This window comes from Centruroides vittatus, unplaced genomic scaffold, assembly GCF_030686945.1.
Source record: "Centruroides vittatus isolate TY-2023 unplaced genomic scaffold, ASM3068694v2 scaffold_324, whole genome shotgun sequence".
In the NCBI taxonomy this organism is placed as follows: Eukaryota; Metazoa; Arthropoda; class Arachnida; order Scorpiones; family Buthidae; genus Centruroides; species Centruroides vittatus.
The window spans coordinates 744,501-760,337 of NW_027122701.1; the positions used below are offsets into that span (position 1 = coordinate 744,501).

At 26.9% G+C, this 15,837-nt stretch overlaps 1 protein-coding gene across 2 annotated transcripts in view; it reads left to right on the plus strand.

The window, feature by feature from the left end:
- The window catches only part of LOC136988216 (solute carrier family 35 member C2-like), a 45,431-nt gene that overhangs the window by 24,789 nt on the left and 4,805 nt on the right, over window positions 1–15,837 (plus strand). Inside the window, exons 7-9 of one of the 2 annotated variants that reach the window (XM_067286061.1) lie at window positions 4,246–4,421; window positions 4,505–4,634; window positions 11,645–11,733. In XM_067286061.1, the coding sequence (XP_067142162.1) occupies window positions 4,246–4,421; window positions 4,505–4,634; window positions 11,645–11,733 (395 nt within the window). The remainder of the gene's footprint in view (window positions 1–4,245; window positions 4,422–4,504; window positions 4,635–11,644; window positions 11,734–15,837) is intronic. The other variant, XM_067286062.1, reaches the window with a different exon arrangement.

Here is a 15,837-nt window from a genome sequence, read left to right on the forward strand (position 1 = left end):
TGAGAAAGAAAAATTGATAATGGCGGATGTACTATAAGAATATTCAGATTCTGCATTGACGCCTTTGGCAATGTCATATAACTTGAATTCAATAAATTAATCTTCTGAGTTTTAAATACATACATACAATTTATTATTAGTTCTTTTTTATTAACCAACTTCAAAGAGCAATGGTGTGATAAATAGAAAAGTACATAGAATACCGAGCACAAAACATTTGTATCTATACAGATAACCTTTTACTCTTCATCAATTCAGCGCTCCTGTGTACCTTCCTTGCCACATCAATGCTATTCATTTACAGTTGAGATAAGTTTAAAATGCAACTATATAAAGTACAAATATTTTTTCAATGCAGTGGCATGTGGTTACATTTTGATGATAGCAAAGCTGTGCAGACACTGGATAGAATCATTGGAAGGAAGTGAATATGATATTTTGGTGTGTAGCGTCCACCAGCTAAACCATGTGAGGTTGGTGCTCTTTCAAGTGCATGTGTGAATGTGTATAATTTGGCTGCTTTACATGATTCAAATATTTTTGCCATGGAAGTATCCCGTGTTCGACAATACAGTGCTTCCACTGGGAATATGCATATACTAATTTATATTCAAATATACAATAGCAATCTTATCATTTTTTTCACGTGTAGTATAGAAATTTGTAATAAGATACATAATGCGGTTATAATAAAATATTTATTTTTTAATTAATTTAAAGTCGTTAAAATATGAAAATAATTGCACGATATGTATTTATATTTTAGAATATACAAGGGAAGTGTTGCTTCCACAGCTTCCGTGGATGGCATGCCACTGTTCTAATGTAAGGGAGTACAATTTAGGAAAATGGGCTGCCAAGGGGGTATGCAAGTCAAAAAAAGGTTGGGAACTGCTAGTATAAAGCATTTCAATTATACACTTAATTTAAATAACAATAATAGGTAATCTCTCATTTGAGTTGATGTATGATGAATCAGTCAAGTGCCACAACTTTCAGTGTCTTTAGTTTTTCCATCTTACATTTTGCAAGTAAACGTTTCACTTTATCATCTATATATAAAGTATTTAATATACAGTAGAACCCCAATCATCTGAGGTAACGTGGACCAATGCTACTTTGGATAACTGAAAACTCAGATAAAACAGATGACAATGGCCATTTTGGATTTAAAATTACAAATATAAAAGATTTATATGGTATTTCACTTTTAAGATTGTTTGTTTTTTATTTCTTAGTGAATTTAATCATATTTAAGAACATAATTTTTACATCATGTATACAGCTAATACATACAATAGTTTTAAGAATTAAAATATATATATTAGTGGGCTGCAATTTGAAAAAATTGTAGACCTATAAATTTCCACTGTCAACTGTGTGTCTACTGTCAGTCCTTCCTTAATCTTGAGAACAAAGTTTGCTAGATGAAAGTTTAGACCAGAAAGCTTAGGAGTAAGAGGCCTAGATTAACTATATTTGAACTTCCAGTGCAAACTGGAAATCATGTTATTTCAATTCAAAAATTTTCCCCTGAAAGGAGTTAGCTAGATGACTGACACAACTCTTTTCTAACAGGAAAAGTATGATGTACAGGGGTAAGACACTACTAAAAAAAATTGAGAACATTGTGATGAAAAATTGCAGCTTTGCATTGTGACAATGTTACAATAAATAATTTTGCTTGTTATAGTTACATTTTAGTATGAATGATATGTCTCACATTGAAGTTAAATGATAGAAGGTAACAGATACAAATCATTTTGTAATCCTTTATCATTTTAAGTGTTTTTTATGAATTATAATATAAGAAAACATTTGATTTGCTATTGCCACTGAAATTTTTCTATGTTGACTATTTGAACAAAACTGGGAGTAGGTAATCACTCATATCACAATTTGATGATGAAACTATATAACAAGCTTTGAAAGGTAAAACAAACAATAAAATTATTATGCAATGTGTGTTTTGTAAGCATAGAATTGTAGAGATTTATGAAAAACATTATATATTTTTAAAAAAATGAATTCTTAATGTTTTTCAAAAATCTTTAAAATTCTATGCTTACAAAATATACTTCAACCAACAGAAGAGTTTTCTTTTACTTATTCTTTTCTGATGGTTGATTATGTAAAAGAAAAAGATCTCAGGCGAAGACATGAGAATTTCAGCACTAAATCAGTCATAAGAAAGATTAATGTCAAATGAATTCTGAATGTTATCAAAATAAAAAAGTTAACACAAACTTTTCTTCAATGCCTGTGGGAAATGTTGAAGTAAAATGATTGCTTATACTGACTACTTGTCAAAAATTTGAACATTCAGATCAGCTATTTCTCTGAAGAAGTATAAAGGCACATTTATTATGTATGATAATAGACGGTGTATAAAATCATAGTGGCTTACAAAATGTAAAAAATTATTTCTGCTTGCTTGGTATTTCTGATGATATAGATATTCTTTCAGAATAAACAATTGGTAATCTGAATTTAGCCATATTTGATTGTTTATTTGCAATTTTCTGGCCACTTTTGAACTGTTTTAAACACTTTGAAATAGTTTTCCACAATTTAAACAATGTTTAGCAAGACCATTCAAAGTGATCATTTAAAGCTGTTCTGGGTGTGATGAAAGTGTTGTCTTGTATTATATTAAATGAATATTAATGTGTCAAACATTAGTCTTTTCCTCCCCCCCTCTGGTGAGGTAGTCTTTCAAACATTGTTATTAGTCTATTTTATTGTGGTATGTTGAATTTTTATTCAATTTCATAGATTAAGAAAAGCAGTCTCTAAGGTCTAAACATTATTACATTGAAAATTATATTTCAATTTCTGAACAGTTTTTCTTATAAGATAGTTTTCAAAATACAGAGATTTGATTACCATGAATTTCCTTTACTATGACTAATAATATTGCTTATAAGCCACTTCTCTATTAGATTTGAAAGATTGAATTATTCATGCTGTAGAAGGAAATTACTTGTACAGTGTACAGTTATGTCTTCTGGGTATTTGAATACCAAATGGAATTGCACAAGAGACACATGAAGCTTTCAACAAGTACTGTACATTAAAATATTAAAAAACAGAGAAAAAATCTTTTAAACTGTATTTTTTCTAGTAAAACTGTTTGAAATATGTTTGTCTTTCTTTGATATTTATATATTCTGTGTGTATAATTAATCAATGATTGTTGATGATCTCATAAAACATACAATAATTTTTGATTTCTACAAATGTAATTTTTGTTTGTGTTATTAATTAATATTCTTATTAATATAATGTAAATTGAAGTATGAATTTATTAAACATACTCTATAATTTATTTTCAAAAGTATGATCTGATGAAAGCTGATAAAGTATAACAGAATGTGTGTAAAGAAGAAAGTACAAATCAATATCTGAATTATATTTCATTTACATAAACTAAATTCTGCTGGATTTTTTCTGCCATAATTATGCTATTTTTTAATTAAATTTTTACATTAATTTAATGGCTAAAGCTATAAGATGTCATCATTGTGTATAAATATCAATAATTAAAAATCAATTAAGTTTAAAATTAATTTCTGAATATTATTTATACAAGTTTTTCTGATTACTTTTAGATTAAATTGATAATGATAATTTAATTAAAAACAGCATAGTTATAACTAAGGAAAAAAGTATATTAAAATATGAATAGGTTTCAAACAATTACAGCACACTGTCTATAACTTTTTTCTTCTTACAACTGTGCTGTTTATTAGAGTGCACTTGCTGTTAGAGGACAACTATTATTTCTATTCTTTGGAAAGTTGGTGCAACTAATAATTTGAGAGTGACTATTAATGTAATAAATCTGGTAATTTTTTGTTTATTATTATTATTTGAACAATGACACAACACTTAACACACTCATATTTCACTGTAATATACAGTAACAGTAGCAATGCTGAATTGAATGCAATTTTTGAGTTTACAATAAGCTCTATCTTTTTGCAATAGACAGCTCACTATTACAGGGTGCTGCCTATAACTTTTTCATCTTGCAGCTGAGCTGTTTATTAGAATAAATATAGTATTTAAAGAAAAATCACTAGCAAATGGTAACATTGTTCAATTTTAATGTTTTTGAAACAATTCAGTAAATATAGTGATAAGATTACAAGTTTACATAATTGAATTAATAACTAATATAAAGATTATGATTAAAATTGTTTACCTTATCACTTTTTGTAATATGATATGAAATGATTATAGGTATTCCAATTTCAACTTCAGAAAAAGTATTTCGTTACCGTGATGTAGCAGTTATAACAAGAACTTTGACATGTGTTTTTGTAGGATCAATGCTTGCTTTTTTAATGGAATTAACAGAATATTTACTGCTAAGGTATACTTCAAGTTTAACTCTGTCTATAACAGGAATAATAAAGGTATAAATTAATGTTTCAGAATGATTAAGTTGTATTTTTATTAATTTTTATATTTACTAATTTTCTAATTTTTCTTTAATTAGGAAATATTTACATTATATTTAGCAATACATTATAATGGTGATTCCATGACGACAATGAATTATATTGGTCTGGTTATTTGTGTATTAGGTATAGGAACGCATGTATTCTTAAAAACTCTTCATGTTTCAGGTTAGATATTTAATTAATAATACACTAATTAATTTGATTTATATATTTAATAAATAAATTATAAGAAAATATAAATTTTTTAATGTAATATACAAAAGTCAATATATAAAGCTATGCATTATTATAGTTTACATGAGATTTTAAAAAATTCTTATATTTTGTGATAAAATCCAAAATGAAATGAAATTTTTATTTTTTTTCTACAGAAGCTTTATGAATCTTTCTGATTGTCATGTTAAAATATGAAATTTTACAAATCTTGAAACATTAAAAATGAATTAAACCTGAAATTTTGTTTAAGTATTTTATACTTAAATAAAATTATCTAAAACTACAGAAAAATATTAATACTATAAGATCTTAATTTGAGAGATATTTGTTTTGTATAAAAATCTTATGAGTGATTTTCTTTACATGAAATATTGATCATAAAAAGTGTATTTTTTTACTATATGTTAAACACTTTTGTTGATTATCCAAACACTATATACACTACCTTTTAGATTTATACATACTTTTTTTTACAATTCTTACATATTTTCATGACAATAAAAAATTCTTGTTTAATTTGTTGTGTAAGACTAATTTATAATGATAAAATTACATTAATTTAATTACATTATCTGGAAACTTATAATTTAAACCAAATTAGTAGTTTAATTAAAAAGTCATATAGAAAACCAATCCCAAGTTATCAAGAGTCATGGCAGTGACTCTGTGCCAAGTAAAATAATCACTAACTGTTTATATATACAGGAAGCAGAGTTGCTGATTTTCAGGGTGGTTTCTCTGCCTTCCAAATGCCTACGGTAAGTCTGAATATCTTGTTTGAAAGATACTTGTTTTCTTAGTATGCAAAATTTCCAGATTTTCTATAAAAGGGTTGTTGAAATATAAACAATTGAAAAGTGCAAAAATTGTCAAATAAAGCTGTTTTCTTTTTCTTCTTCTATACCCAGCACTGCAAATTCTCATAGAGAAAAACTACTGTGTCTATAAAACTCAAATTTTAAACCTAAGCCTTTCTCGTTGTCAGTGAGGTGCTGGCAAAACTTTCAAGTCAATTGGTCAAAGTTCACTGGGGTTCCCCATAGATCTGTTTTACTTTTATGGCTTAATTTTATGTTTATAAGCATAAAACTGCATGGAAACAAATGATTTTCATTCAAAATGTTACCCAGAATAACAAAAGCTTTTGAATTAAAATTTTTATAATGATTTTTCTAACAGCATATTGAAAGCATTCAGTCATCAAGCACTGACCAAACTGTATGTCATTGTCTTATGTCTTGATATCAAGACCTAAGACAATGACATACTGTATAGTTTGGTCAGCACCTGGCAACATGACAGCTGCTGACATAATGCTTTCAATATGCTGTTAGTAAAATCATTATAAAAAGTTTTAATTTGCATAAATTTGAGCTTTTATTGTTCTGGATAACATTTTGAATGAAAATCATTCATTCTGATGTAATTTATCCTTACAAGCATAAAATTAAGCCATTAAAGTGAAATGGCTCTATGGGGAACTCAGTGAACTTTGACCTATTGACTTGAAAGTTTTGCCAGCACCTCACTGATAATGAGAAAGGCTTATGTTTTTAAAATTTGACTTCCTAGACCCAATAATTTTTTCTCTATGAGTGTCTGCAGTGCTGGATGAAGAAAAAGAAAATCAGCTTTTTGGCAATTTTTGCACTTTATTGTTATATTTCAGCAACTCCTTTTATAGAAAATCTGGAAATTTTGCATACTATGTAAGAAAACAAGTATGTTTCAAATAAGTTATTCAGGACCTACTATAGGCATTTGAGGGCAGAAAAAATCATTCCCCAAAAATCAACAACTCTTGATTCCTATATATATAGTCAGTCAGTGACTTTTTCACTTACAAGTTAGTGTGTTGTCACTGCAATGACTCTCGATACTTTTATTAATTTTATCCAAAGATAACATTATTTGCTAATAACAAATCCATTTTCCATAAACTTTTAAATTAGGATATAACTGAATTATTGCAACTATGCAGCAATTGTGTAGAGTAAATTCTATATTTTTTGATGAGCTATTAAAAATTGACAACTTAAATTATAGAAAAATTTAGTGAAGTTTATTGAAATGATCTTCTTTGAACTGAGCTATTTCTGGGTATTTTAATTCTAATAGCTAGTCTGAAGAAGTTTCAGTTAAGCATAGCTATATGCTTTTAGATATATTAATATACATCAAAGGAATTAATACAATATAAAATGAAATTGTTTAATCCTATATTAGAAGTTACTTTATTGGATTCATATGAAATGTTGCTGTAAGTTAAACTGTTAATAAACACTTTTGGTTGTCTTTGCTTGAAATTTAATTTTAACTTGAGAAAAATTAGTTGTTAATTTTGACTTTTGGTAAATAATCTGATTTTATAAATTATATCATGAAATCAGATTATATGCTTGTAGACTATTATCTCTATTGAAAAACTGTTTATTTAGATTTGTACATGTATTTCAATATATGAGACAAAATACATAAATTTCATGTAGTTTATGTAATAATCACAATTTACTTTTTATATTCCAATTTTTCCTTCTCATAGAACAAGTTAAGTGCTCTTATTATTATTTTTAAAAAGGGTATTAAAAGTTAAGCAGTCATATAATTTCAAAGTTAAATTTTAAATTATAGGAAAATTAATTTGTTTTATTCTGTATTTTACAAAATATCATGTTTAATTATTTACTTTCATTTTTGGATTGATAGTATCCAAATTCTATTTGCAAAGTAGTGTTTTTTCTGGTTATTCTATATTAAAGACAAAAATTTTTTTCAGGAAATATTACTTCTATATTTGTCTAGATTGCTATTATTATTAAATTTTTGATATGCAAGTGCTATCTTTAAAATTGCAGTAATTATTCAAGAAATTTTTAATATTGATTGAAAGTTTGATTTATAAATTACTTAATTAAATTAATTTAGGTTATTGATTTTTGCTTTAAATGACTTTTAATGCCCACTTTGTTCAAACAAATCAATGATCCAAGACCAAATTATGTAAAACAGTTCTAAACTATTATATTGCTCAAATATTATTAACAGAATATTATAAACTACAATCTGTTTATAATATGAAAACATAAAGAGTTTAAAATATTGTTTAAACATTAAGGAAAAAATGTCTGTATTATGATTATACTTTATAATGAATAATAATTGTAAGCAGTGTAGTGAAAAAATAAGGAGATAAGAATTAAAATTAAAATATACTTAATATGAATGGTGCTTTGAGAGAGGAAACTAGAAATGAACTGAAGTATGGTTATTTAGTCATGAACAATCAAAATCTGTTGGCTGTAAGTTATTTTTTCTGTGTAAATGTATTTTGAGTATGATGGATGGATGTCATTGTCAAATATCAAAAAAGAGAATGAAGAATAAACATCAAAACTGGGGAAAAAGTTGGCTGAAATACACAAATTATTACAAATAATTTATTAAAATGAAACATCTATCCTGAGTAAAAACATTTTAATAGTTAAGCATTTTAAAGAAGGCAAAGATAGACATAGTAGGTGATCTTTGAAATGGAAAACTGAAAATGCACAGTTTATTGGCAAATGATTGCTGATTTTAACATTAAGAAATTTAACAATTGAATTTAATATAAAGAATTGATCAACTTCATAATTATCGCATTCTTGGAAGAACAAAAAATTTGGAGTTTGTTCCAAATTGTTAGTGCTGAGGAAAAACTTGGACAATTAGTTTTTTACAAAGAGTTTGAAAATATCTAAATGTTCGAGTTTTTTCAAATAGCTAATAATGTTTTGGTTTCTAGAAAGCATAAATTACTAAAAACAAATTGTGCTTTCAGTATGATTCTGAAATCAAAACAGTTTTGAAAATGTTGAATGGTAATTGTTGTGCTTGCCAAGACTAAAAATGTATCCTGAAATTGTGTATCAAAACCATGCTGATTGCATTCTTTGATCAAGAGGCTAATCCAGAAAAATTCATGTTAAAAGAAGGATTATTACTGGTAGTTATTATCTCAGATATTGTATATGCTTAATTCTTGTAATGAATGTTTTAGTCAGATTTGGAAGAATTTGATTCATATTGCATGATGATTCATACAATAATCAACTTCAATAATCAACGTAAAGCATTTCTGGTTTAGTCATAGTAATAATATTCAAATCGTTCTCATTATTTCCTTGACTTTAGTTTCATTTTTCTGTTTTTCAATATGAAATTGAGATTAAAAGAATACTGATATTGTTTATGAGTTTCTAGAAAACTGTGACAATAGAAGTAAATGTTATCTTAGAAGATGAATTTTTCAAGTCTTTTCAAAACATATGAATGCTGCAACAAATGTATTCAGCTCTCTAGAGATGAATAAGAGTTTTTTAAATATATTTTTTTTTTTATTTGAATTGTCTCATTACTTTTTTACCTCACTATATATTATTTAACATATACTTTAAAATTCAGAATATATTTCATGTATTAAAATAAACAGAATTTGTCACTATCATATAAGAATGTAGCACAACACTTCTTGTTTAATGCAGCTGAAAATAAATTTATTATCAAAGAAACATTTTTAGCTTTTCATAACTAAGTTTTATATCAACATATAGCTTTCTTTATCCATCATCAGCTTTAATCATCCTATATTGTGTATAAAACAACATTCAAAATTTGAATTTTAACATTTAATATGCTAAAAGTAGAATAAAAATAAATGTATTCTATCTACATTTATTCTATTTTTAGTATGTTAAATGTTGACATTCCAAATTTTCAAATACTGTTCTATAAATACTGTTCTTTATACATGGATCATAACTTATGACTTAAAGCAAAATTTAAAATATTTTCTTAATAAATTTAGCTTCACTTGTTTTAGATGAGCAGTAGTGTTTTGTCTTTTTATTTTGTATATTAAATTTCTTTAAATTTTTTATGCATTCTTTCTTATAAAACAATATTTATGTGTTTTTAATAGTTATAATTAAAATAAGTAATACAGAGTAGTACAAAAAGAATTGGATACTTATAAAACTTAGTTATGAAATAATAAATTTTTATATCAACATATAGTATTTATCAAAATGTAGAGGAACTTAATGTAAAAGCAGTTATGTAATGATGAAAAAGTACAGTATCATACCTTCAAGTTTCACCAAAGTTATTTTTTATGACTAATGTTTTTGGTCAGATTAAGATGGCTTTTTCATGTTACATCAAACAAAAATGAATAAATTGTAAATTCAAGCATTATAAATATTTATGAATGTGAAATGTATAAAACAGAATGCTAAAGTTACAAATTCAAAATTAAAGAACAAAAACAGTCATAATGATTTTACAGTAATTAATGTAGGAACTTGAAGGTGTGATAGTATATAATTTGTTTACATCTGTTTTGGTATATCATTTATCATATATTTATCACCCCACATGACACACAGCATGAGTTAACCCTGTAGTCTAATTCATCTCAGACCCATTGTAGAATATCACAATTATTGGAAGTCTTCAATGATTTGGTTTTCTAGGACATTGAACTCTACCTCACTTCCATATGAGATCCAAAATCTTAATATCTGCAACAGCACTTGATTTAGCATTCTATTTAAAACATTATCATAGTTCTAGAAAGTTGTCATTCAGCTCCCTAGATATCACACTGATTTTTTAAAATATTTTTCTTGTGTTGAGAAGGGTCTTGGTTTGATATCACCTCTTCCATGCAAAAATGAAGGAATACAAATGAAATGTTGTATCAGACATAAACAATAATATCCTCCTACAAAGGTTCTAACAAATAAGATGAATTAGACTATAAGATTGATCTATGCCATGTGACAAGGAGACACTTATTTTCTAATTGTAAAATTAAGAAAAACTGAAATTTTCTTTACAATTTGACACATACTATATATTTATACAAAACTTAATTACAGAATAATAAATTTTTGAAAGCATTTAATTATTTTGAACACTGTATAACAATATAATATAACTATATGCATATATACAAGTATACAGGATGGTAACAAAAGAGTTTTTCAAGGAATTATTATAAAAACTAATAGGGCAATCACTGTGGACCATTATCAATGCATAATGTGTTGGACATGGCTGACTGTGCAGTTAGGTTTTGATTAGAAGTGATATGGATATGCAAATGATCTGATTTAATAGAAAATATTAAATGCTAGTAAATAAAACAGCGCTAACTTAAAACTAATCCCACAGTCAACCACTCTGCATTGCATTCATGTTAAGAAGTGCATCTCTATTTCTTGTATGTTTTGCAGTGAGGCATTGACCTGTCATATTTGATAACAGGTAAATGCCTCACTGAAATCTGTTCTGAGATTTCACTTGATATTTCAGAATATTCTGAAAGGTAATAGCATGTATCTTTCATATGCTGCAACTTTGTAATTGACAATTTTGCACTAGTTTCATTAGGGGCTAAGACTACTACAGCTCTCTCCAATAGAAGGGCTGAAAGAGGTGAAAATTCACACCATTATTTAGCACATTTCCTGACATATTATTATTGGCAAAAGGTTTACAGTAATTGCACTATATTTTTTGAAATAATTGGCTGGAGAGAGGCTTTTGTTACCACCCTGTATATGTTTGTTATTTTTATATTTTCAATTAGTATCCCATTTATTAAGATTAATCCTATTTAATAAGGTTCATGTAATGAATTTTTAATATGATTAAATCAAAATAGTTAATATAAACTTAGTTTATAAATATTAACTATTTGAAATAATAGGACAGAAATGAAAGGTTTGCATGATTTGTTTTATAGTTTTAATTCCGTAAAACTTTAAATAATAATTTAAAATTGAATTGAATTTTGCATGTATTAAAAATATTTTGTCATATTATATTATTTAGAATGATATTTGCATGTTAATTCAATAAATAGACTTGCATTGAATTGCTTCTTCCATTTCTGTCCTTGTTTCTCAATCTAGGCAGTGGCATGACTTTCTCACATATAAGGAACAGACTGTCTTCATGCTTCATAATTATCTTTAATCTTCTGCCATCCACAAATTTTCAGGTATCTGCTTTGATTTCATTTAGTATAAAATTTATGTTTTTTAAATTGTTCATAACAATTAATATTTTTAAGTCAGATTAAAAAAGTAACAACACAGCATGAAATTATTTCTGCTTTTTGAAAGAAATCATGTGATTAATTGGATATTTATAGTTGAAAACTAATGACTAGGTTATTTTGTTCTATTACAACTTTTCATTTTTATTTTTTTGCCATTTTATTTATGTGGGTGAGCAGGGGAATAAAGACTAAGCAGTATTTATGCCTTTAATTTAAATCAAGCTTAGGAAAAGAATAAAATTTTATGATTGACCCATTAATCACAAGAAAGATTATATGATTTATTAATCATGTGATCTTTTTCCTGATATATGAATACATTGAAAATTGTAAAACCATTCACAGTTTGCAATAGGTGCCACTAACCTTTGCTGTTGAATAATCTAGTCATGTAAGTCAGTTTTCTGAGATGCATCAGACATTATCAGTGATAAAGCCAATTGTTATGAAATGGGCTGAAATGCTAATCAATATGTTGTTGGTTAACATTCTTGCGAGATAAAACTTAGATAAAAGATTATATTTAAGTACACCATATGACTTAAGTTCTAAATTGATTTTATTGAAATTATTTATATATGGTATATAGTGCTTTTTCCAGCTACATCAAATAATGCATTAGATTTATTTTTCCAAGGACAATAATATAATGAATTCAATTGATTATTCCCCACAGATGGAATTTTAATGGAAATTGTATTGTTTATTGAACAGTATAGTAGACATGAATGAATACTTGCTATTGTAAATAATGTATTTCAAACACACTGTTTCATTTATTAAATCCAAAATTAAATCACAAATCACAATCAATTTTTTTTTCAGAATTAAGGAACTAATTTAGGAATAATAAAATAATTTATTTTATTCTTTTATTGGATGAGAATAAACATTTATTGACAGAGTCCTAAGTTCTTGCAAACCTTTTTTGATTTGCCATCAGGAGAAATTTTAGAATGTTAATTTTGTGAAAACTTTTTCAAACATTATGCCCTTCTTGTTTCTTCTAAGATTCTCCTTCTGATGAATTGATAAATTTGAAAGTGCTTAAGATTCTGTGAAATGCTTTTATCATTTAATGTCCTCCAATAAAACAGTGAAATAAAGTATTTTAAATATTTGGAGGTTATTTTGACTTTATTAAAAAATTTTGTTGTGAAATTTGTACAAAATGTAGGTAAAGTCAAAAATGTGTAGATATGATTTTGAATGAAAAATTTACAGTGAATAAAAAATATTAAATATTTGAGTATAAATTTTTAGAACATCCAGTATTGAGCTAGTACTTGATTAAGCAAATAATAATAACTAAATTAATTAGTAGTACAAGAAATCCTTGTTAATTCAGACTCAGATAATTCAAAATCCCATTAGTTTGTAACTATACTATTTGTCCTGGCCAGGGATATAGAGATTTTCATGTTAAGGAATGTGATTAGTTTGAAATATGCTGCTTTGAAATTTGAAGTGAAAATTCTTTTCCAACTATGATATGTGAACGTTTAATCATTCATTTAAATTGCAGTTCTTCCATACTATAAGAGAATGAAAGACCAAGAACAACTAATCTGGTCAATATGGCTTTGCTTTTACAGTAACACACTTTTGGGTGTCATCTCACACATGGACAACCCTTTTTTCTCTTATCTTGTAAAATACAGCTGGGTTTTGGTATGCAAGATTGGGGTATAAGTAACAGATTGAGATATTTTTAGGGTTGTAGGCTACTACACTGGGCAACTTACTACTTTTTGGGCTACTTCAAGGAATTCTGCTTTACTTTTTGTAAAACCAATGTGGCAATCTGTGAGGTTCTTGCCAGACTTTCTGTTTACCTATAGTTTATTTATATCATTAATTAATGAAAATAGCATTCTTTATACTTAGCTGTATTCTGTTTGCTTAATAAATTACATCAGTTACATGGCATTTGGCATTCGTACAGAAGTATGTAAATCTCAGATAATTCAAAACTCAGTGATTTGAAGTTGCAATTATTTCATCCCTTGAATTTTGAACTAACGAGAATTTCCTGTAATGACTAAATTAAATAAAAGGAAAAACCAATTTTACTTTTTTAATCTACTTATAGTAGTTAAACTTAACAAAAACTTATCAAACTGAAACTATTACTAATTAGTAACTGAAATATTGATGTTTAGAATTAAATAATGATTAAAACTAAAAAATAAATAAAACAACATTATAATTAGTCACATAAATGCTGTATTACTTTATTGGGAACATTATAATCATTCGAATGTTGCTACAATCGAACATAGCTATATGAACATAGAATTTCATTTACAGAAAAGGTGAGCCTCTCTGCTATCAAATGCTGTTTATTGTGCCAATTTTCCTATTGGTTGTGCATGTTAGATCTGCATGCAAGATGTGGATATGAAAGATTAACCTTAAGTTTCACATGTATTCCATCTATTGGTTGAATGAATATTAAAACCGTAATTTGTGAGTTATTTAGTCTATTCAATATGCTGAATTGAAATTTTCAATTTTGTGATAAACTTTAACATTTAGAAAGTGTAGGCTTAGCCTCAAAAACCTCTCAGATGCTTTACCACTAAATATTACTGCTTAAATTTTTGGAACAGTGTTACACATCTGATATTGATAGCTGCTGTATTACCGTAAGGAAATTGAGAGAAATCATATGGAAGAATTGATATGGTGTTTGGTAACAATGTGCTCTTTCTTTTTATGCTAATGCTCTGCATATGGCACAAAAGATTCAAAACCTTTGAGGCACTTTAATGGGGGCTATTGTATTATGTATCTTTTAGCCCGGATATTGTGCCAAGTAACTTTCACCTGTTCTACCTTATAGGGCATCTCATCATTTCAATTGTGATGATGTGAAACATGTAGCAACAATTACTGTAGTTATAAAAAATGTAAATTGCTAAATCAAAGAATATTTTTCATTTTTCAGTTATTCTCTTCTAAATATAAAAATCTTTATTTTACCAAATATTCAATAACAGTATATAACCTTTTACTACTTGTGTTTTCTAAATTTAGATGTCAATCATATATGATCCCAAAAAACGTCTTTCCTTATTTGTAATTTCTAATAATCTCTTTAAATTTCTAACCACTGAGTTGTACATATCTGAATGTATCTAATATAATAATTTATTGCCTAATCTAACAACAGAAAAGTATTTTATAAAAATGTAATTTTGAGATATTATACAGTGTATTTAGTGGTATATTACAATTGAAGACATGGAAGATATAATATATATATTCATGCTGAAAATATTGTTCTTCAATAATTTTATACAGTACTTTTTCCTTTAAATAACAGTTCACCAAATATCCATAAATTTAAACATTTTGTTTTTTTTTTTTTTTGGAATAACATCTTTTTTACTTATTCCAGCAATGTTTATTCTGAATTACAAATGTTTTTGGCCAGATTTAGAGGCCTTGTTCAAGTCAAAGATCGTTCCATTTATCAAACATTTGAAAAATTTGATTATTTTGTGCATATGAGTGTTAAATTGAAAAGTTTCAGTTTATGAATTAACTTTTTTCTGGGAGTTACCATCCTCTGACCCCTGTCTTTTTCGAAAGCAGTCACCCTAGACCCATTGCAACTTCCTCTGATTTATGAATGTGATTTCCTGTTCCTATTTCTTGTTTTGCTATATCTTCACCATCATAAAAAACACACTGGGCCACTGAATGTGTCCCAGAAAGGATGTACTAGGTAATGACATGTTATAGCTTCATGGGCACCTAGGCAAACTTGAATTAGGAGGCCCCATGCACAGTGTTGACTTTAGATATTTTTCTTTGAAGGAATTTTTGGGGAAAAATATTATCTTTATAAAAGATTTGTTTGGGATCCCAGACAATTACCCTTTTTGTCCATAGGATAACATGCCACTGGTGCTAGGCTTACATCTTTGCTAGCACCAGTGGCATGTTATATAATATTAATAGCTCTACAAACTGCATTTTTGGCATGATGTTTTAATAATTTAACTTTTAAACTTGTCTACAACAGGCCTCAGGTTC